General features: G+C 49.6%; 1 protein-coding gene across 8 annotated transcripts in view; it reads left to right on the top strand.

Annotated features, from left to right (window-relative positions):
- Positions 1–22,111, top strand: part of Efcab6 (EF-hand calcium binding domain 6) — a 208,314-nt gene that overhangs the window by 64,298 nt on the left and 121,905 nt on the right. For 7 of the 8 annotated variants that reach the window (XM_006521531.2, XM_017316792.2, NM_029946.4 and 4 more), the window contains 2 exons: positions 660–720; positions 21,770–21,906. In XM_006521531.2, the coding sequence (XP_006521594.2) occupies positions 660–720; positions 21,770–21,906 (198 nt within the window). The remainder of the gene's footprint in view (positions 1–659; positions 721–21,769; positions 21,907–22,111) is intronic. The other variant, XM_017316794.1, reaches the window with a different exon arrangement.

Here is a 22,111-nt window from a genome sequence, read left to right as displayed (position 1 = left end):
CTTCCTCCCACCCCCCATTATCCTCTCCCTGGTACCCAACCACTCCGCACTCCTGTTTTTCCATCTGTGGCTGTCACTCGGTGGGATGGTGTCCTGCTTATCACCCCAGCCTGGATTGGCTGCGTAGGAGGGGATGGAGAACTGGTATTCAGGAGAGGGGCCCAGGCTCTGACTCATCTGTTCTATGCTCAGCACCCGACCCCAGCAGTCAGTCTTAAAGAAAGCTTAGTAGCTACACAGATGCTGCAGACCCCAGGAGAGCTGAGAGGAAGGGCAGGTGGAGCCAAGTAGGATTCAGGCACACGGTGACCCAGAAGTCCTTTACCAAGAGGCTACTGGGGTCAGAGAGGACTGGAGTTTACTATAGTCAGGATGAAGTGCAATATCATCCAGGCTGGGTGCTGTGGGCTCAGCTGAAGTGAATCCTGGTGTGCATCAAGTTCTCCCACCCCCCCCCCCCCCGCCTCCCGAAGATCGCCCCCCCCAAGATGATAGATCCCGTAGATGCGGTACAGGATGAGGAAACTGAGGCTCAGGGATGCCCTTGCTCCTGGAGAAGTGACTCAGAAAGCCTGCCACTTAGTGCTATGCAGGTCCAATGTCAGCATCTGTTCAGGGGGAAAAATGTTAACAAAAATTATTTTTATTTTATTTTCAAGGGTAAATGAAAACGAGGTAGATAACAGACGAACAGTCAAAGAAGTCCAACTCACTGAAAAGGTAACAGGGATTTAAAAAAGATGCTTGACTCCATACTCGGTCGGTCCAGTCTGGTGACCCTAGTGAGGGCTTCTAGTCACGCGGGCTCTCTGATGGAAGGTGGCATGTGTGCGCTCTGGCGCCCCCACCTGCCACGCTGCGCTGTGGCTCTTGACAGTGATCTTGTCTCTTTGTGTTAACTCAGGGACCTGTGTCAGCCAGCAGCCTGTCCTGCTCTGTGTCAGACTTGAGTTTCTCATCAGGATGAGGACACAACTTTTCTGAGCTGTAAATGGCCGCATGGAGAAAATAACCAGCCAGCGCCAAGCATGGGGGTTTTCCAGTGAGAGGTCACTCAGCCCTGGAAGCTACTGTGTGAGCTGTCGGGAGGAGTTAGAACCACTCTGCCACTTGGTTAGGCCTCAGGATAGCGGGGTGGGGGTGGGGATGCCATACCAGGCTTGGAGCTGAGACGCCTTTTTAAAATGCATCAGAGCCTGTCAGTTCCGTGAGCAGTTTGAGAATCGTGGCTTAATTTACTTGATTCAATATGTTGGTTTGAAATTGGACACATTTTCTTTCTTTTTTGAACTCTTCTGAGACTTCCATATATTTCAAACTCAAAAATAACCAGAGGGCCCATAAAATGTTGGCTTCCAGTTCCCTGGCTTGTCCCATGCACAGCAGAAGAGTACTGTAACTGATTGTTTCAGGGTACGGTATATCTCCAAACCTGAGTCGCATGAGTTGTTATGAGTTGGAGCCTGGCCCGGACCCCTGTGTAGCCAGCCTGTGGGTTATTCTGTTAGAAGCACTTGGTACTAGGAGTATCTGTTTTGGTTTTGTCTTTATTTGTCTCCCCATAAGGTGTATTTATCACAAAATGCTCACTGGAAAGCCAACTGTTTGGGATGGTCATCCCTACTGCGACAGTTTTTGGGTACATAGGAGATGTTACCAAGGGTCCATAGTTTGTGGACATGGGTGGGGGTTGTCAGTTATCAACAGCAATCTCCCCACCCCCATCCTGTGGTCACATCTGAAAGCGGGGATCTGCATTCTCCAGCCTTTGGCTTTTTTTGAGTCTGGCTTCCTCCCCATGGAAACCGCCTATGAATGAGTGAGTCTACGCTGTTATGGGTTTGGACTAGGTTATGAGGGTAAAATAAAAGCCAGACAGCATACTCCATTCCAGGAGTGCTGGGGACATTTGGCCAGGTGTTCTCACCAGGAGACATCACCACTCCAGTTCTATCTACAACTCCGACTGTACCAAGCGAAACTAACCTTAGACTCCATCCTGGACCAATTCCTCTCTTAGGGCACTGCCACCTTCCAGCCAGGTGGCCTCAGGCAAGGCCTTGTTACTAAGTTTAATCGTGTGTCACTGAGGCAACAGTGGTCACCTTGAAGGATTTACCACCCATGAGGAAGCCATGCAGCTTGGAGTGGAGGCTAGCTGCCAGCCACAGCTTCTTTCTGAGGGGAGACAGAGCCCAGAAAACCACATAACGCATCTCTTCCACTGTGCACTCCACATAGGGCCACCACACTGAGCAGACCCAGCCGCTGACCCATAAGTCCTTGCTCAGTTCCCTGAATCCTGGTAGGGGTTACCTGATCGTGCTAGACTAGCCTAAGAAGATGGCCATGGGATTAGTGGAGTTAGATACTTACTGTGCCTCCCTTCTAGGGCTGAGGGAGAGAAGGTTTGGAATGAAAGCACACCCATGTTTTAACTATAGACACACATGGCTTATGAGAACCAAGAAGATGTGCACATGCCTCTGAACCTGGAGGTCAGATTTGCTCATGTGCAAATGAATTAACCTTCTGAAAGCAGCATCTGACAACTGGGCAGACTAGCTGGCTCCCAGGGCCGGCATGCCCTTTTATTTTCCATCGTAAAGGTGATCTGATAGCTGGTTTGTCAACATCTGCCTTCTGACTCAGACTTTCCAAAGTATGTTCATGGCTACCCTCATTATCCAGTGACCCCGCGGGCATTCAGGTCTTGCCTTCATCTGTCAGCCAGATCGTACTCTCGGCTGGATGATTCCCGAGCTCCGTCTCAATTCAGTGATTGACTGGATGGCTTTGTGTGGAGAGGTACCACTCCCATGTCAGCCGAGGGCATTCTCAGGGCGTCTTCAGAAGATTCTACCTAGTCTGGGCTCAAATTTAGTCATTACTCAGGGCCACTCCACTCACCCTGAATCCTTCCTGGACCGCACACACGCAAGCCCTTTGATTGTGTGTCACTGAGCCTCCCCTGTATCTCTCTAGTGTTCAGGTTCCCTATTCCTGAAGACTAGGGAGGCAGTGGGCTCTGGAGAGCTACAGGCAGCCTGGTGGTTTCCTCGAGGAGGAGGGTGTTGCCCTGCTTTACTGTCTCCGTGTTGAGATTCACCATGGCACTGTAACAACAAGAGGAGTAATGTAAGTGGAGACCCTAGTATGACCAGTGGATGGATGTTCCCTGCCTCTGATGACTAGAGAGGCCGTTTCTCCATGTCAAACCCTTAATGGGATACTAGGTGGCACTTTCTTGGCCACACAGATAAGTGATATTTTTCTAGATGAGGGCCAGTTAACCTCTGCTTCTCAATACTAGGAAGAGAGGACAGGGCAAGGGGGGCAGTAAAGAAGGAGGTAAGGGGGAGGGGGGCTGAGAGGGAGGGAGGAGAGAGAACTCTATCTAATTGCCTCTTGAACTTGAAGTGAAACACTTCAAAGCCACTTCCTCCATTCTTCCAATGAGTTGCCCCAAAGCAAGGTGTGCAGGTTGGGTTTGAACTGATCTTGCTACAACCTAGAATCACCCGGGAAGATAGTCTTAAGAATTATCTAGAGCTGTGTAGTGGTGGTGCATGCCTTTAATCCCAGCACTTGGGAGGCAGAGGCAGGCAGATTTCTGAGTTCGAGGCCAGCCTGGTCTACAGAGTGAGTTCCAGGACAGCCAGGGCTACACAGAGTTAAAAAAAAAGAATTATCTAGACCAGCTTGGCCTGTGGGCATGTCTATCTGGGATTGCCTTGATGTTAACTGAGGTGGAAAGGCACACATAGAATGTAGGAGGCAGCATCATTCCACTGGGCTGGGCCCTGAACCAAGGAGGAATGAAGAAAGCAAGCCAAACAGAAGCAAAGGCAAGAGTGTGTTTAGTCTCTTTGTTCTTGACTGGGCAAAGAGTATGACCAGTTCCTGAGTTCCTGCCCCGACTTCCCTAAAGTAGTGGCCGGCAGCCTGGAATTGGGAACCAAACAGACCCTTTCTTTCTTAAGTAGCTTTTAGATCAGAGCAGTTTATCACAGCAACAGGAAAGCAATTAGGACACAACAGGGAGTGTCTTCCTCTGACTCACAGTTCCTCTCAGCCACTTACACCCTCAGCCTGGCAACAAACTGGTCCCCACCAGCAGCCTAAACCAGCTCTGTGTGGCCTCTCACGTGGTGGCAGGCTCCCTTCTGTGGCTCAGGTGGCCACCTAGGAAAACCACAGCAAAGAGAATGGCAAAGTTGTTGAGGGGGAGGAGAGAAGGGATGAGTTGGGGAAGTGCCCAGTGGTTGGTTTTCTTTGGGACTCTTATCAGTGTGTGATTTTGGCCAGCTCTAGTCACAGTAGGGGTAAGAGGCCGAGCCTTCACTATGATTGTTCTAGGCACTTCATTCTATTGAACCTGTCTCCAGAGATTCTCACAAAGAAACACCACTCTCATCCCTGGGGGAAACTGAGAAAGGGGTGAGCAGCCTGGCCATGGGAACACAGCTGTGGTGGAGAAGAAGCCCCAACTCCAGCCTCCTTATCACCATCGTGAGCTACCCTGCTTTCTGAGTCTCTCAGCAAATGTGCTGTGGCTGATTTTGCATTCAGCAGACATACACCTGGTCAAGTCCCTAGCCAGGGTCACTCCTCATCAGAGAGCAGCCTCTGTTGCTTCCACCACAGTGGTAGACAAAGCTGCTCTGCCCATGAGACCACCTGTCTGCGAAGCAGTCATTTTCCCCCTGTGTTTTCTCTGGCATGTGGCCCTTTCCCACCCCCTCCCAGCCGAGTTACCTGTGCCCTTGCCCCAGTCTGTCCTCCAGGTCCCAGCGCCATCCTGGGGTGCTGGATAAGTCCAAGACCTTAGACTTAGTTGATAATATTGAAGTCAGGGCTCCAGTAGGACCAAAAGAGGGAAATGTCAGTGCATGGTCAGACTAGGGACATTGTCAGACTTTGCTCTGTTTTGTCATCTGTGGACCCCCACATGAGGTGCGGTAGGGATAGAAGACGAGGCTAAGATAAGAAGAAAACCTCACCTTACCCCTGGGTGAGAAGCACTAATAGCCGTGTATAGAGGATAGCTGAGAAGCCCCAAAGGGTTCTGCCTTGCTCAGGCACACAGTAAGAACAGACAGGACTCCAGACCTTTCTCAACCTGCCACACGCAAAAACAGCTCTGAACTGAAGGCTGGAATTCAAGCATATGTCATACAGTTAAGGAGGCATAAAAGGAAAAAACAGGCAAAGGCCCCGGCTGTTCACGTTGTGTGGCTTTCCAAGTTAAAGAAACTCTCAGAAGTAGAAAGGATTCCAGGACTTGGGTATCCGTGATGCTGGAACATCTGGTCGACCCAGTCAGCTGTGACTAGCATGTCTGTTGGACACCGAGTGATCCCACACAACTTTGATGAGATTACCCTGGTGCCTCAGAATTGTAGGACGCAGCCTGCATCATTTCAGAGGTAATTGGTGAATCATTCAAGTGAGCTGACTGCTTGTTCTTCGCTACACCAGAGGAGGAGGCACAGAGTCAGGGCTAGGGCATCCTTCCTAGGCAGGCGAGCTTTCCTTTAAAAGGGCATTTACAAAGTTACAGTTAGGACTGGGGAGATGGCTCATCTAGAGAAGCAAGATTGCCTTGCAACCATGAGGACCTGAGTTCAGTCCCTAGATCCATGTAAAAAAGCCGATCACTGTAATGCATGCTTGCAAATCCCAGGGCCAGGCAGGTGAAAGGCTGTTTTTGCATTTACTGGCCAGTCAGCCTAGCCTATTGGTGTGCTCCAGGTCCTAGTGAGAGAATCTGTCTCAAAAAAGCATGGGTGGCTCTTGAGGAAGGCTACCTGAAACTGACTTTTGGCCTCCACATGCACACTCACATGCCTGCATACATACTAATCCCCCTGCATAAACACACACACACACACACACACACACACACACACACACACACACGAAAGCCATGTCGAGCTGAAACCGAGGCCATTTGCTAAACCCACAGGCTTCTCTAGTTGCTGCTTAACCTGGCCCATCCTCCCACTCCCAGCTTCTTTGGCCCCTCTGGGGCTCTCAGTATCAATCGCCGGCTATGGCAGGGATTTGAACACATCTCCTCTTTCATCTGAAGAAAATATTAGCATATCGCAGGGCTGTTGGGACAGATTGTATCTGAGGCACTTCTTCCTCCCCGCAGAAAAGCCCATCAATCATAACCGAATATAGTGATTAATAATGTCACAGCTTCCTCCACGTGCCTCCGTGCAGCTAAATGAAGAGCAGTGCTTCCACGCTCAACTCACACCACAAAGCCACCGCTTGCCGCTCTATCGGAAACTCGTACCAAAAGTACGTCAAGCCCAGAAGCTATTTTTGGTTGATCTATTATTAATTTACTGAAGCTTCACGAGGAAACTGTATCAAGGACTCAATTGGCATTTATAGTTATTTCAGATGAAGTTTATCTTGTTGACTTTTAAGCTACTAAGCCTACACATGGCCAGCCAACATCACAGACAGAAGTTTGTGGGGGATAGTCAAGCGTTTGCGCAGAGTGGGGAACCGGACAGCCTGAGTGGGGTATCTGGACCCCAATGTTGAGTGGCACAGAGCAAGCTGGTCTCCCTGGGGATTGTTGATCACCTGGGAAACTAGGAAACGCTGTCATTAGACAGTGCTTCTGTGAGAGGATAAAGAGAAAAGAGCTTGTCGTTTGCCAGGCTCATAGAGATGGCTAGAAAATTAGGGAGCATTTACAGGTGGAAGGTACACCAGGAGTTCTCAAGTGAGAAGTGAAGAGACAATATGCGGTTTAGAGCCATGGGGGAGGGGAGCAGGGAGCGGGCCCCATGCTGATGGAACCCACATTTACCTCTTCTGGAGTCCAGCCTTGCAGCTGTCCAGAGGAGAAGCATCACAGTAGCCTGTCTTGCTCAGCCGTCCGCATCTGCCTGCCCTGCCCCTCCACTTACTCTTTAGCACTGTGAGCTGCAGAGAGCCAGGGTTACTGTTGGAGCCACAGATCTGCTCTCATTCGGCTGCGGGCAAGGATGCCCATGGGTTTTGCTCCCCAGGGAGAACACGTGATAACCTTAAGTCATTCTGAACCCACCGAGCTGGGGAAGTCTTCATCTCTTCTCTTTAGCCCCTGGGCAGTTTTCTTCCTGGAGACTTCCAAACCTCCACACTAGGCTGTTCTGCCTTCCTCCTTTTTGTTCACTGACTCAACTGAGAAGCATGGTGTCTTAGTTACTGTTCTATTGCTGTGAGGAGACATCCTGACCAAGGGAACTCTTATAAGGACAACATTTAATTGGGGCTGGTTTACAGGTTCGGAGGTTCAGTCCATTATCACAAAGGCAAGAACATGGCAGCATCCAGGCAGGCATGGTGCAGGAGGAGCTGAGAGTTCTACATCTTCATCTGAAGGCCGCTAACAGAATACTGGCTTCCAGGCAGCTGGGATGAGAATCTTAAAGCCCACACCCACAGTGCCACGCCTACTCCAAAAAGGCCACACCTACTCGAACAGGACCATACCTTCTAATAGTGCCACTCCCTGGGCCAAGCATACACAAACCTTAACACTGTTCTATTGCTGTGAGGAGACATCCTGACCAAGGCAACTCTTATAAAAGAAAGAAAGCATCTAATTGAGGGCTTGCTCACAGAGTCAGAAGGGAGCACAGCACTGGAGCAGTGGCTGACAGCCTAACCCTGATCCATGGGCTGAGAGAGACAGCAAGAACCTGGGCCTGACAAGGGCTTTTGAAACCTCAAAGCCCCACGCTTCCTCTAACAAGGCCACACCGCCTAGTTCTTCTAATCCTATCAGAGTTCTACTCCCTGATGACTAAGAGCTGAACTAAATGATGTAGCCGGGCACTTGCTACTCTGTTCTTTCTTCCTTTTCCATCCCTTTTCTTTCACCCTATCAGGTCCCTAACACTGCATAAAGTCAGGGGTCAGAAAGGGTGTGATGTATTGTTAGACTACTTCCTGTTGGTTAGGGATGTCAAATCGAGTCATAGGACCATCAAACTTTCCTTGGGTCAATTTTGATCTTTGCTGTCTAGTTTATTCTTGTTTCTTCTTTGTACACAACTACTTAACAAGCCTCAGCCAACAGCAACCAACAACAACCAACCAACAGCTAACCAACAATTCACCTCGAGGCCCTAGCATTTACATACCCTCTGAAAAGTCCATAGAATTCCAAACGTCACACAGTTGCAGCAATTATCTGCAGCTGGCAAAACCAAGCCCCTGCCAGAGCACGAGGCAAATCATAGTCAGCTGCTGTGGACAATCTGAAGCAGCCCCATGTCCCCATAACCTGGTATTGAAGTAATACCACATTCCTGTTTCTGGGTTTGTTGTTTGTTCGTTTTAAGAAACCAAAATTCTCATTACAGTAGGAACCTATGGGGGCCATTCTTATTCGAATCATCACCCATAGTCAGAAGAGCTCTGAGTGACTCACTTCTTCCCTCTTAAAAGTTTTATTTATCTTTATTTAATGTGTATAAGTGCTTTGCCTTCATATGAATCTGTGTGCCACATGCATGCCATGGAGGTCAGAGGATCCTTTGTAACTGGAGTTCCTAATAGTTATGAGCTGCCATGTGGGTGCTGGGAATCCCCCTGGTCCTCCGGAAAAGCAACAAGTGCTCTGAACCATTGAGCTATCTCTCCATCTCCTCATGAACTCGTCTCAGAGATGCTGAGACCATGCCTTCAACACTCGACCTTCTGACAAGGGTTTGTTTGTGAATGGACATATGTCTCACGGCTGTGGCGCCTTCACCACATCAGGTGCCTCTGTACCTGGCACCTGACACATGGCCAGCAAATGCTGACTAGATGCTACGGTTATGGAGACCAGGTTGCATCGCTCAGAGTGGGTAGGGACAACTGATGAGGAAAGCAGACAGGAGTCAGTGTGGACATGGGTAGCTCCTTTGGGGACAAGATGGCCCAGGAGACTGCTTTGGGGCATTGTGGAGACATGGTTGGGAGGAGAGAAGATAAAACTGTGGCTGTTCTGAGGCAGCCTGTGATCTCAGGCAGATGGGGCAGGTCTGCTTCAAAATCAAGGCTAGGGGAAAAGTAGTTGAAGGCCAGATGTAAGCCCTAATGTGGGACTGTGTTGAAGGTCTTATGGGGGCATGGCCCTGCAGGGAGAGGTGTGAAGGCGTAGATGTAGCTGTGTGTGGTATTAAGGGGAACCTCTCGGGTGATCAACTGGAATTGGGATGCCTATGAGGAGGACTTTGAAGCTGACAGCCACATTTTCTCACCAGGCTGTATTGACTCAGTGTGTGCTGGTGTATGGGGACCAGGCAGTGACCAGTAATGTGACACTATGACTCAATCCTTATCCCCCAGATACATGAAGTCGATGCAAGAACAGCCCTGATAGAGGATGCTGGTCTGTTTTGTTTGTTTGTTTTTGAGATCATAATATAACTACATTTCTCTCATGTCCTTCCCCAAACCTTCTCTGGCTCTCTTTCAAATTCATGGCCTCTTTATTCATTAATCATTCATTCATACATACATACATACATACATATACACACACAATACATACACATTATACATATACATACAAATATACACATATACACATATACACATACACACATATACACATACACACATATACACATATACATATATACATATACTTAGATTTCCAAATGCATAAGTACAATTTGCTCCATCTGTATAATGTTACATGTGTGTGTGTATGTTTTCAGGGCTGACCATTTGCTATGGATAACCAGCAGGTATGCTTCTCCCAGAGGAAGACTATGTCCCCTGTTCTCAGCATTCCTTCCTTTGTTGCCTATGCTTGCTTGTCTGGGGTGTAGCCTTGTGAGCTTTCCCTGTCGACATGAGCAAGTTTATTGGAGTCATCCTTGTTTGGCTTGTGTCCAGGCAATCATGTTGGTGAAACTTTATGGGTGTAGCATCTGACCTTCCAAGGAGACACAGTCTCACAGCAAACTCTCCAGTCCTCTGGCCCTTACACTCCTCCTGCCCCCTCTTCCATAATGTCCCTGAGCCTTGGGTGCAGGAATTGCTCTGTGGATATGTCAATTAGAACTGGGCTCCACAACTCTGCATTTTGATTGGTTCTGGCTTTCTGAAGTGTCCTTTGCAAAGAGAAATTTCCTTGATGAGGGGTATTATTCTGTCCCCCCCCCCCCCCCCCGCTGGTCACCACATCAGCTTGAATAAGATTTAGTTTTGAATAAAGCAGTGTCTGTTGGTATGTGAAAGCTAGCCTGGGGACAAGGACAGTGGGTTTTGTGGGTTTGCCAGAGGGAAAAAGACCACTACCACTGGGTGCCTGGCCTGAAGAAGAGTAAGACTCCATGACCCTCTACTTACCACAGGCTCCTCAGCCTGAACAAACAGGAAGAAGGTAGCAAGGAAGACTGTGGTTTGGAGACGTTACCTGGAACATTTATCTAGAAAAAAAGTATCCATGGGGCTAAAGGGAGACGACAAAGGCATTCCCAGCCCAGTGTGCCCTGGGTGAACCTAGGATCATGCACCAGCTATTCTACACCATTCTCCATGTCCTTCATCTTGTCCATCCAGCTCCCTATGCTAGATACAGGGCCCCACCATGCCTTTCCTGCCCTTCATCCCCCATGACTAGCTCTTACCTGGTCCATGGCTCAGTCCCCTGAGTCTGCCATATTTTCTTTCTTCACGGAGGTTTGTCTGAGTCTTATGAGTTCATGGTGACATTGGCAAGGTGCAGCTCAAGAAACTGCTACAGAGACCCAACATCACTGCAGAGACCCAACATCATTCCAGAGACCCAGGCATCTCTGCAGAGACCCAGGCATCTCTGCAGAGACCCAACATCACTGTATAGACTCAGGCATCTCTGCAGAGACCCAACATCACTGCAGAGACCCAGGAATCACTGCAGAGACTCAACATCACTGTAGAGACCCAGGAATCACTGCAGAGATCCAGGCATCTCTGCAAAGACTCAGGCATCTCTGCAGAGACCCAACATCACTGCAGAGACCCAGGCATCTCTGTATATACCCAACATCACCATAGAGACCCAGGCATCTCTGCAGAGACATAGGTATCACTGCAGAGATCCAGGCATCTCTCCAGAGACTCAAGCATCACTGCAGAGACCCAGGCATCACTGTAGAGACCCAGGCATTTCTCCAGAGACACAAACATCACTGCAGAGACCCAGGCATTGCCTGGGCATCACTCTTGCTTTCTGTGTGCTGCCCAGGAGCTGGCAGGCAGAGGAACTGCTTGGACATGCTGGGGGAGGTGACAGGGCTTGTCCTTGTCTGTTCTTGACAGGATTCAGAACTTCTCATATTCAGGACGTTAGACTGGCTCAAGTCTTGGCAGCACCCAGTGCTGGCCCCATCAGCAAACTTTTCCCGAGAGCCCCCTTGGGTGTGCTTGCTTGCTTCTGAGCAGAGCCTTCTCCAATGACACGCTGCCAAGAGTGGATGCCAGTATGGTGGCAGCCCAGTCTGCCATGCTGTGAAGCTGTGTCCTGAATGAGCTGGGGTTCTCTGCCTGGGTAGAGATACTACCCTAAATGTAGGCATGGTGAGAAAGGAAACCAGGCATAGTGGTGCTTGCTTTTAATGCCAGGGCTCAGGAGGCAGAGACAGGGGGATTGCTGTTAGTTCAAGGTCAGGTCTCTATTACAACTTACAAGCCTGCCAAGGGTTACATAATGAGACTGTGTTTTAACATCATCATCATCAACAACAACAAAAACAACAGCAACAACCTTTTAAAAGAAGGAGAAGGAAGAGAAAGAGAAGAGAAAGGGGGAATGTTTCCTGGGGACCTGGCACCCTGGAGTCCCTCGGTAGACAGGCGTGGGCTTCTTGTCATGGGTCTTCCAAGCCATCGTCTTGGGTGAATGCCTTAGCAATGGAGATGAAGTGCAGGCTCTGTGCGTGGCTGCAGAGTGCATGGCCTCCAGCCTCCCTCCTTATACCTCTATGGGGACACCCAGAACCAGGTCTTTGTTCCATCTGAGGAGCTGCAACTTCTGGGTTTCGTTGATTTGCGTTTCTCTTTTTGTCTGCTCTCTTTTCTCCATTTCCGTGGATCCCATTCAGATGTCTTTTTATGTAAGCTTGTTCAGTTTGGGTAGAATCAGGGTATGCAACGTGTTGGGCCCACGGTGGGGGGTGGGGCGAGGGGGTGGGGGGAGGAAGGAGGGAGGAGGGAGGAGGGAGGAGGGAGTGATCGCCAGAGTGAGCAGAGCCCAGGGACTCAGGCAGACAGGCAGGGAGAGAGGAGGGCTTTGTTAGAGGTGAGCGATGCCTGGCCGGCCGCTGCTCCCCCGCGCGCACGTCCCTGAGTCGAGAGTCTGTGTTTATGAGGCTCTGAATGCGGTCTAATTTTTTCCTATCTGGTTTGGCTCATCTCTACCAGCTGGTAAATAGGAAATGTTCACGGTGGGAAGCCAATACTCCTCAGAGTGTAAACAGATGGAACCCATATAAAGTGACAAGTCAGACTGCGTGGCTGAGAACGTGGAGCCAAAACTCCGAACATAACAGTCAAGCGCCTACTCCGTTCCAGTTCATTTCGCCCCGAGTAGCGCTTCATAGCTGCACAGCTGTGTTGTTTCTTTCTTCCCCCGTCCTTTCTTCTGGGTTGATAATGACAATTTCAAAGAAAAACTTTAATTAAAGATTTTATACAAAATAGCCAAAAGTAGAATAATAAGGAAAATGAGCATTGATGTGTTTATTGTGAGAGGCATCCTTTTTTTTTGTTGGGGGGGGGGGTGGGGTGGAGTGGAGTCTCATTTCAAAATGTTCACTTGTTCAATTTGAAACGAGTTTGGTGGCGGTGACAGAAAGGTGGCAGACAGACAGCAGTGGCTGCTGAGCACTCTCTTGCACTCTGCAGAGAGCCAAGATTGGGGTAGTAGCAGCTCCCTGCTGTGGGGCTCAGACTGCAGGCTGTCCCCTCACGCCCATGCTTATGAGTGTGTGTGTGTATGTGTGTGTGTGTGTGCCTCCGTGCTTCTTTGTATGCAGTTCTTGACCCCCTTCTGTCAGAGCTAGGCAGGAGGAGGTGTCTCCAGCAGAGGGACCTGTTGGCCAGGAGGTCAGAGAGCTGGGAAGGATTCAGTAGTCTCCAGTGTTGTTCTAGAATGGCCTCCTCATAACCAGGCTGGTAGAGTGAGTCGAGGCTTCAGAAAGCAAAGTTTCTGTTCTCTGCCCCTGAAAGTCTGGGTGCTTACAGCTAGGTTGGATGATATGTGCGTGTAGACCCAGTCCTGGCCAAGCAGAGATAGGTGGATCCTTCAGGCTCATGGGCCTGCTAGTCCCAGGCCAGTGAGAGGCCCTTTCTCAAAGTCCAAAATGAATGGCTCCTGCGTAGTGACACTTTGAGGTGTCCTCTGGCCTCTCCATACCTCTTCTCTGTCTGTCTGTCTGTCACTCTCTCTCTCTCTCTCTCTCTCTCTCTCTCTCTCTCTGTGTGTGTCTCTCTCTGTCTCTCTCTCTCTGTCTCTCTGTCTCTCTCTCTCTCACACACACACACTCATACTCATACACTCACACACACTAAAGTCTGGGTGGCCGTATTTATTTGGGCTTGCGGCTTTTCTTCCCAGAGCTCATACTGTGTACAAAGCATTTGGAACAAAGCCCCGCAGAGTAATAACGAGTAATAACGCATCCACTGCAGGCAGTTTATGGAACTGTCGCAGCTCAGTGGGGGACAAATAGGAAGCAGTTGGATTTTCCTCCTCACGCTGCTCTGCAGGCCCACACAGAGCTCCCCTTTCTGTCACTGAGGGATGCCTTTGGCAGGATCACATGGAGGCAAAAGCCAGGCCAGTGCAGGCCCTGGAGTTAGAGGTCTCGGTCACATAGCAGCTCAGGATGCCCTCCTGGGCTGGCTTCTGCCTGTCCTGTCTCTCACATGTGTTCCTCGTGTTCTCAGGTCTTGTTTGGGGAGCCTCAAAATAGTGTGGGTGCCTAATCCTGTCCTCTCTGACCTCCTCACCTCCCATGCCTGGTGGTGTACCCTATATGCCCCTGATGCTTGGTACCCTCATGTGACCTGCAGTCCCAGAGGAGCAGCACAGCACAGATTGCCACCTTTCCTGGTGTCTGCTCAACCCAGAGACTTCAGGTGTGCACATACCGTCCACACCAGGGAGACAGATTGCATTACTGGGCCCCTCTTCCAGACCTTCCCTCAGTTCCTCTACCAGAGGATGCTGGGCAGATCCCCGTAATGGAAGTAAAACGCCTGTCTGCCACACACCTCTCCAAGATCCCCTTAGATCACCCAGATTATACCTTATGTGTGTCTCAATCACCTGCCCATCACCCACCCATTCACTCATCCATCCATCTGGCCAGTCAGCCAGCCAGCCAACCATTATCCACCAGTACATCCACTTGCCTGTATATCATCCATCCATCCTCCATTTATCTAGTCAGCCAGCCATTACCTGTCATTCCACCCACACACCCATCCATCAGCCAGCCAGCCAGCCAGGCAGCTAGCCACTATTAATCTACCCACAAATCCATCTGTTCACCTATCTACCTACCTAAGCCATAATACATACGTATATACATACATGCACATACAAACATACATACATGCACACATACATACATATAGTCAGCCATTGTCCATCGTCCCAGCTACCAGTCCATCTGTCCATCCGCCTACCCATACACTCATCTGTCATCCATCCTCCACTTATCCATCATCTGTCCAACAGCTAACTAAACAGCCATTATCTATTAATTTAGCCACAATCCATTAATCTAACCAATTATTCACCTATATACCTATATATCCATATGTAATACATACATATAGTCAGATTTACCTATCAGTCCCTTCACCAATAGATTCCTCTATTAATATATCTACATATCTATCCATTACCCATACATCTATCCAGCCAGCCAATTAGCCACCTATCCACCTATTTACCCACTTCACCATCTATCTGTAATTCATCTGTCTAGCCAGCCAACCATTATCCACCAATCCATCCACTTACACACTATATGCCTACATACCCCAGCTACCACCCAGCCATCATTTATCTGTCCAGCCAGCCAGCCATTACCCACCAATCTGTCCGCCTCTATGCCTACATAGCCACTACCCACCCCCTTGACTATCTCTAGTGGTTACTATTGGTTATGCGCGTTACAGGATCTGGTATCACCTGGGGAATAACCTATGGGCCTGCCTGCCTATGAGCTCCTGTCTGGATTAGATTAATGAGGCAGGAAGACCTTGACTGTGGGCAGCATCATCCGGTGGACTGGGGTCCTGGACTGAATGGAAAGGAGACAGCCAATCACCAACATTCATGCCCTCCTGCTTCTCAGAGGTACAGTGTGACCAGCATCCTCACACTTTCCTCACCTTCCACTGTGGCTCAGAATAAGCATTTCCTTCCCTGCATTGTTTGTCAGACGTTTTATTGTAGCCTCGAGACAAGTAACTCACACACCAGCCACCATTCATCCGCTCCAACCTTTCTTCTCCTCTAGGCTTCTGCTGTGTTAGATGGGGGGGGGGGGGGTTGAACAGTGTCTTACTGGTCCAGACCAGACGGTTTCTGTTCCTTAATGTGAGAGCATGCTACTTGGTCACTTAGCACCTTGTCTTGAGCCTTTCACCCTGATCAGCAGTTCCCACCACAGCTCCTTTGACTGCTTAAAAGTCATCTAAGTGCTTTATAGGATATGGCACTTTAAATTCTGTTCCTTTGGGGGAAAAATTATTGGTCAGCACAAACTCAGGCCCATTGATTGCATGCTGCTTTGCAAAGGCCTCAGCGAGCTAAGGAGGAGCTGGGAAGAGGTCTGTTCCCAGGGGATGGGACAATGAGTGGTGAGAAGGGAACAGTGGGGGATAGCATCTGGGTACAACCTCACAGGTGGATATCTACCTTCCACACTCTTGACTTCAAGTTGTAACTAGTGATGTTTGGGTCTTTCTTCTTCATAGCCCATGAAATGCTGGCTCTCCTGGCTGTACCTTCCAAGTACTGTGATTACAGGTGTGGACCCCCGAGAGTGGCAAAAATATTACTGCTTGGTCTTTTGTTTGTCTGTTTTTGTTTTTTGTTTTTTTTTCTTTCTTTCCCTTCTCTTCTCTTCTGTTCTCTTCTCTTCTGTTCTCTTCTGTTCTCTTCTGTTCTCCTCTGTTCTCCTCTCCTCTCCTCTCCTCTCCTCTCCTCTCCTCTCCTCTCCTCTCCTCTCCTCTCCTCTCCTCTCCTCTCCTCTCCTCTCCTCTCCTCCCCCCTCCCCTCTCCCCTCTCCCCTCTCCCCTCCCTCCCTCCCTCCCTCCCTCCCTCCCTCCCTCCCTCCCTCTCTCTCTCTTTCTTTCTTTCTTTCTTTCTTTCTTTCTTAAGATAGTACATACCCCAGGCTGATCTCAAACTTGTGGCACTCCACTGCCTCAGCCCCTGGAACGCTACCATACTTGCCTTTCAGCTGTCTGCTTAAATGTTTTATACTCTCTGTAGCTGCATCTTCCCCAAAATAGCTTCACTACTCTGCAAGAGAGGTGTGGGAAGGAGAACAGAGTGTCCAGTGGTCTTACTCTGCACAGTACCTGGTCTTTGTGTTCCCAGGATCTTTCCTGTCTGCTGCCTGGGTCCTGGTGGGGAAAAGCCGCCCCAGCAATATGGAAATGAACGGACATGGCTGAGTCCTTCACATCTGTTTGTGAATACCGAAATTTGAAATTCACGTTACTTCACATGACATGCATGAAGATTCTTCTTTTGATTTTCTCACAACTGTCTAAAAATTCTAAAGTCAAGTTTAGCTTGCAGGTATGTCAAACTGGGCGGTGGGCAGTGGCTCCCATACCTACATGGAAGTTAGGTTTCCATTAGGGAGGGAGGCCAGCACAGAGGTAAGCCAGAGGAAGGTGAGTGTTGGGGCAGATATGAGGTCTACACTCTTCCTTTCTGAGAAGTATGCTGGGTGTGGATGGGGCAGCTAGGATCAGCACCCCCGCTTTTGTAATTTGTACCTCCTCCTCCTTCTCCTCCTCCCTCCTCCTCCAAGAACTCCAGGGACTTATGAAAGGCTAGAACAGAACCGAGTCAGGCAGGGGGTGGCCATGGTCCTTCTTCTCCCAAGGGGGGCAAACAGAGTAACCCAAGGTCAGTATCAGGGAACAGTGACTAACTGGAGGATGGTTAGGAAAGTTGGAGCGAAGGTACCAGACTGCCCTTGTTAGTTTTTCCTTAAACTAATAAAAATACATTTTTTTTTTGTAAGTTTGATTCCTTTTCCTAAAATCCCTTGTTAGTTTTTAATTGTTAACTTGGCACAACCTAGAGCCACTTGGGAAGAGGGAACCTCAATGGAGGAATTGTCTGAATCAGATCAGCCGGTGGCTATGTCTGTGAGCAGTCGTCTTAGCTGATAACTGACATGGGAAGACGCAGTCCACTGTGGGCGGCACCATCCCTAGGCAGCTGAGCATGATCCAGAGAGCAAGCCAGTAAGCATTTTTCCCTGTGGTTCTGCTTCAGTTCCTGCCCTGACTTCCCTCAATGATGGACTGGGACCTGGAAATAGAGACTGAGATAAACCCTTTCCTCTTTAAGTAGCTTTTGGTCCGAATATTTTCCCAAGGCAACAGAAAAGCAAAGCCTGCTCGTTGGAGAGCAGAGGGCAAGGGAAGGGCTTTCTGGGCAACAGTTACAGCCTGTTCAGCCCAGGAAGTTCTGAGCTCCCAGGACATCACTTTAGACTAGACCAGGGCCATATTCCACACAAGAGGTAAGCCTGGGACACAGGCTGTCAGTGGGTAAATAGAGAAACAAGGGGAGTGGTCAAAACAGGCTGAAGGTGTGCTCTGGCTCCCCTCTGAGCAGGCTCAGTGTGACTGAGGCGTGCGTGAAGGCAGGGAGGGGCCTGGCTAGCACAGAACACCAGAACTGGAGAGGTGTGTACTGGCTTGCTACTGTAAGCAAGGCTAAGGCTGGGCTCACAGCTGGGACAGAGGAAGAAGGAGAGAGAGAGGCTGGGATTATCCAGGGTAGTATTCCAGTACCAGAGAAGTCTCTCACAATGGCAGGCTAGGGGTGGCAGTGGGAGCAGGGAAGGGTGAATAGACTTGGTCATTGTTGCTGGGCCCTTGGCCGCTTACTTTCTCATTCCTTTCTTGTTCTCTCCCACCCTGTACCGACCGGTCCCCCTCACCAGGACCCTCGCTCTGATGTCTCTGCGAAGTCTCGCCATCTGTAGCTCCCTTCTGTGGCTGCTGCCAAACTTGCGTCTGACAAGTGATAAGGAACTTGGAGAGGTACCTCTGGTGGGCGAGAGCTCTGTGCCAGGTTTGCGGCTCGAGGCTCTCCACGCAGAGGACCCATCTGGGTTGCCATGGGACTGCAAAGCAGAGTGTCGCTCCTGTCCTCCTCCACGTTCCCAGAAGAAGTGGACAAGGACTTAGCGGCAGAGCGGGCACTGTAGTTTCTCTGGCCCCTGGGTGCAATTGCTGTGGGTATCTAGGGTTCCATCTTTAGACCCAGGGATGTGCTGGCTTAGTCTGGTTTCCAGTACCAGCCTGGGATGTGATCAGAGGCACCTGTGTGCTCTGGTTATTAGAAGACGGTCCTTAGCATGTGACTTCACACTTGTCAGCTAGGGATCCTGTGATGGTTGTCATCATATCAACACCAAGCAAATGCCAGGACTACATCTTTTAGTTGGGACAGAGCCCTCAGAGCTCTGGTCAGGTGGAGGAGACCCGTGCAGCCAGGCCACAAGGCTTCCCTAGCATATGGCTTTTTTCCCTCAGGCAGCCAGGAAGGATCGAGTCACTTATTCCAGCAAATGTTTCCCGAGCATGAACATTCCACTTAGCGCTTAGACCAGGCCCAGCAGGGAGCATCTCCTGCAGTGTAGCTAATGTGTTCTGAGGGACTGCTGGGACAAAAAGGGTCCTGTGACCTTCTGAGGAGGCTTGTAGAAGATCAGGGAAGTGTGAGGGGCTATCCAGATGGGCTGGATTAGAGTGAGGACCAGAGAAAAGGCAGCGGATCTGCCATTCCTGAGGTGGGAGGGTGGAGGGAGAGCCGTTCCAGTCTGGGAAATCTGAGAGGTCACTGGCAGGTGACACACAGGCAGCTGGGTGTTCTCTGGACTCAGCTGTGCTCTCCAGAAAGCAAGCAGCCAGCTTGGCAAGGTGGGGCAGGACTTCAAGACTGGGAAGTGGAAAAAGATAGGAATAGGCTTGGAGGTGACTCAGTGGGGACACCACCTAGTGTATGCAAGTTCCTGGGCTCTGTCCCCAGCACTGTCAACAAAAATGTTAAAGGTGAAATGGATATTTGAATGTCGTGGGTATGGGTGCATATGTATGTTCATGAATGCATATGTTTTCTCCCACCCCAAGTGTGTGTGTGTGTGTGTGTGTGTGTGTGTGTGATATGTATGTGTGGTATGTGTGTGTGCATCTGTGTGTGGTGTGTATGTGTTGTGTGTGTGTGTGTGTGTGTGTGATATGTATGTGTGGTATGTGTGTGTGCATCTGTGTGTGGTGTGTATGTGTTGTGTGTGTGTGTGTGTGTGTGTGTGATATGTATGTGTGGTATGTGTGTGTGCATCTGTGTGTGGTGTGTATGTGTTGTGTGTGCATGTGTGTGTGTGTGGTATGTGTGCATGTGCATGTATGTGTGTATACACTACCATGGCAGAGAAGACTCAGAATACAGTGCCCAGTCCTGTGGAATGAGGGGCCAGGGTCAAGGGAACAGGACGCACTCACCAGCACGTTTCTCTCCAGGTGCATCAGGCCTCCTGTGGGGGCATAGGAAAGGGGCGGAAAAGCTGGCTCAGCCAATGAAAGTCTGCAGTACTCTTGCAGGGGACTGGAGGATGATTCCCAACATCCATATTAGGCGGCTCACAACTGCCTGTACCAGATTTAGGGGATCTGGTAATCCTTGGGTTTGTGAGCGCCTGCATTTAAGTATCCCCCCCTCCCCTGCAACACACACTTACTTTGGAGTAGACCATGGGTAGGATTCATTCAGGGTTGAGGAGGTGTAGGGAGAAGGGGGGATGACACATTTGAGGGGTGCTCAGAGGAAGAAGAGGTAAGGAGATCGCAGAGGAGAGCGACCTGTAAGCAGGGGACCCAGGGACAGAGGCTGGTGGGCTTTGGGCTTTGGAGGGAGTGATCTAGAAAGCAGAGGGACAGACACCTTGGCTTTGCAGGGTCAGTGGCCGTCGGTACTAGCACAGCACAAAGCTTGAGTAAGAACGGTGGTTTTCTGGAAGGGAGTTCAGGTGTCAGAAGGGTGGTTGGCATAAACACGGGGACTCATGTGGCCCTGGTACCCACAGCACGAGGGGTAAAGCAGTGGGTGGAAGGACAAGTGGCCAGGGTGAGGCAGAGGCAAGGACTGGAAGTGGCTCCAGGAGAGCACTCACCCTACCTAGCTCCTGACTCAGGAGCGCCCAAAGACTGAAGAGACCTGGAGAGGCTGCAAGAGGGACTGTCATATGGATAGGCCAGGCTTCACCAGCCTAGGAACCTATGGAGAAAGTCTTGAGGAAAGGGGAACCCACTTGCTGCCTAGTGCTTCTCTCCACTCCCAGGCTTGCTAAAGTTCCTTAGAATCCAGGCTAGACATGGCTGCATCTGTTCCTCTGACCATGGAATCAGCTCCTCTAGAACCAGGCTTCTCTCTTCTTTCTCTCTCTTTCCTGGCAGTGCCCTCTGTAGTCAGTCACTCCTGCTGGCTCAGTGCCACCTCCTACAGGAAGCCTCCCAGACCACACTAGCCAGAAGTGTTTATATTCCTTTGAAGGCCCATGCCTCTGCCCACTCCATATCTGACTCTTACTCCCAGTTGCTCTTCTCCTCTAGTGACAACTGTGTTTGCGTGTCTAGCCTTCCTTCAGGGGAAGGTCATGAAAAGACAGGCTGCAGCTGAAAGATGGTATCGTGTTGTCTAGCCATGAGCTGTTGAGTCAGTAAGGCCCTGTTGGATCTCAGTTACTATATCTGAAGATGCACTTGGTGGGGCGGGAGCACTTGCTGGCAGGGCATGGTGGGATGGGAGCACTTGCTGGCAGGGCTCTGAGCACTCAAATGACCCCATAGAAGTCTAATTGGCACAGAGACCCAGTTCCCCATCCTTGCATCTTTTTCAAGGACCCTGCCAAACATCTCACACGGCTACTCATTGCAGAATTCAGAGATCGTTGTAAAACTTTTCTGTGGTATCTTTAAAAAAAAATAAAAAAATTTTAAAAAATTGAGAGGTTGAAATAGACCGTCAGATTTTCCAGCTCGCAGTAAAAATAGTTCGCATATGGCCATGAAAAGCAAAAATCACACAAGTCCAGCTATGCCAGGACTAGTTTTTCAGCATCAATTAGCAGAAAAGAGTTTTTCATACAGCCTTAAAATGGAATGAATTGTGTATGAGACTTACTGCTTTACATTAAAAAGAGTTTTTTTTTTTTTTTTTTTTTTTTTTTACAAACTTACTAAGACCATTTACTGAGACAATTGCCTTGCAAACTCTCAATATATGCAAAATGTTCTTTCGTCGTTGTTTTTTTTTTTCTTCCAAAGATGTCATTGTGCAATGTGTACTGTGGTGAATCTTTGAAAACATTTTATTTTATTTTACAAGAAGTAGTAAAAAAAAAAAAGAAAAGAAAGAAAGAAAGCCTCTCCACATTGGTTGCCATTTGAGGTTTTAGCCTCGGGCCTCTTGACTTTTCCCAATCCCTCTTCTTTTCCGCAGATCTTCCGGAACATGAGGAGCATCAGGAAAGTCTTCCAGGTCATGGATGTCAACAACACAGGCCTGGTGCAGCCCCAGGAGCTGAGGCGCGTTCTGGAGACATTCTGCCTGCGGATGCAGGATGGTGATTATGAGAAGTGAGTGGCAAGATCCAATGACAGTGGCAGGTTGCTGGGCCTTTCCCTCCCTCGGTAGCTCTCTCCTAGGCTTCATTTTGGACACTGCCACGTTCCTCCTGAGACCATGAATTCTCAAAAGCCCCCAGCCCCTCTTATTCCTTGAGGAGGGAGTGGTGAGCACCGCTATCCAGCTTGTGTATCTGCGTGGGTGGGTTACTGCTGC

This window comes from Mus musculus, chromosome 15 (genome assembly GCF_000001635.26).
Source record: "Mus musculus strain C57BL/6J chromosome 15, GRCm38.p6 C57BL/6J".
NCBI classification, from domain to species: domain Eukaryota; kingdom Metazoa; phylum Chordata; class Mammalia; order Rodentia; family Muridae; genus Mus; species Mus musculus.
This window is presented reverse-complemented; position numbering and strand designations above follow the sequence as displayed.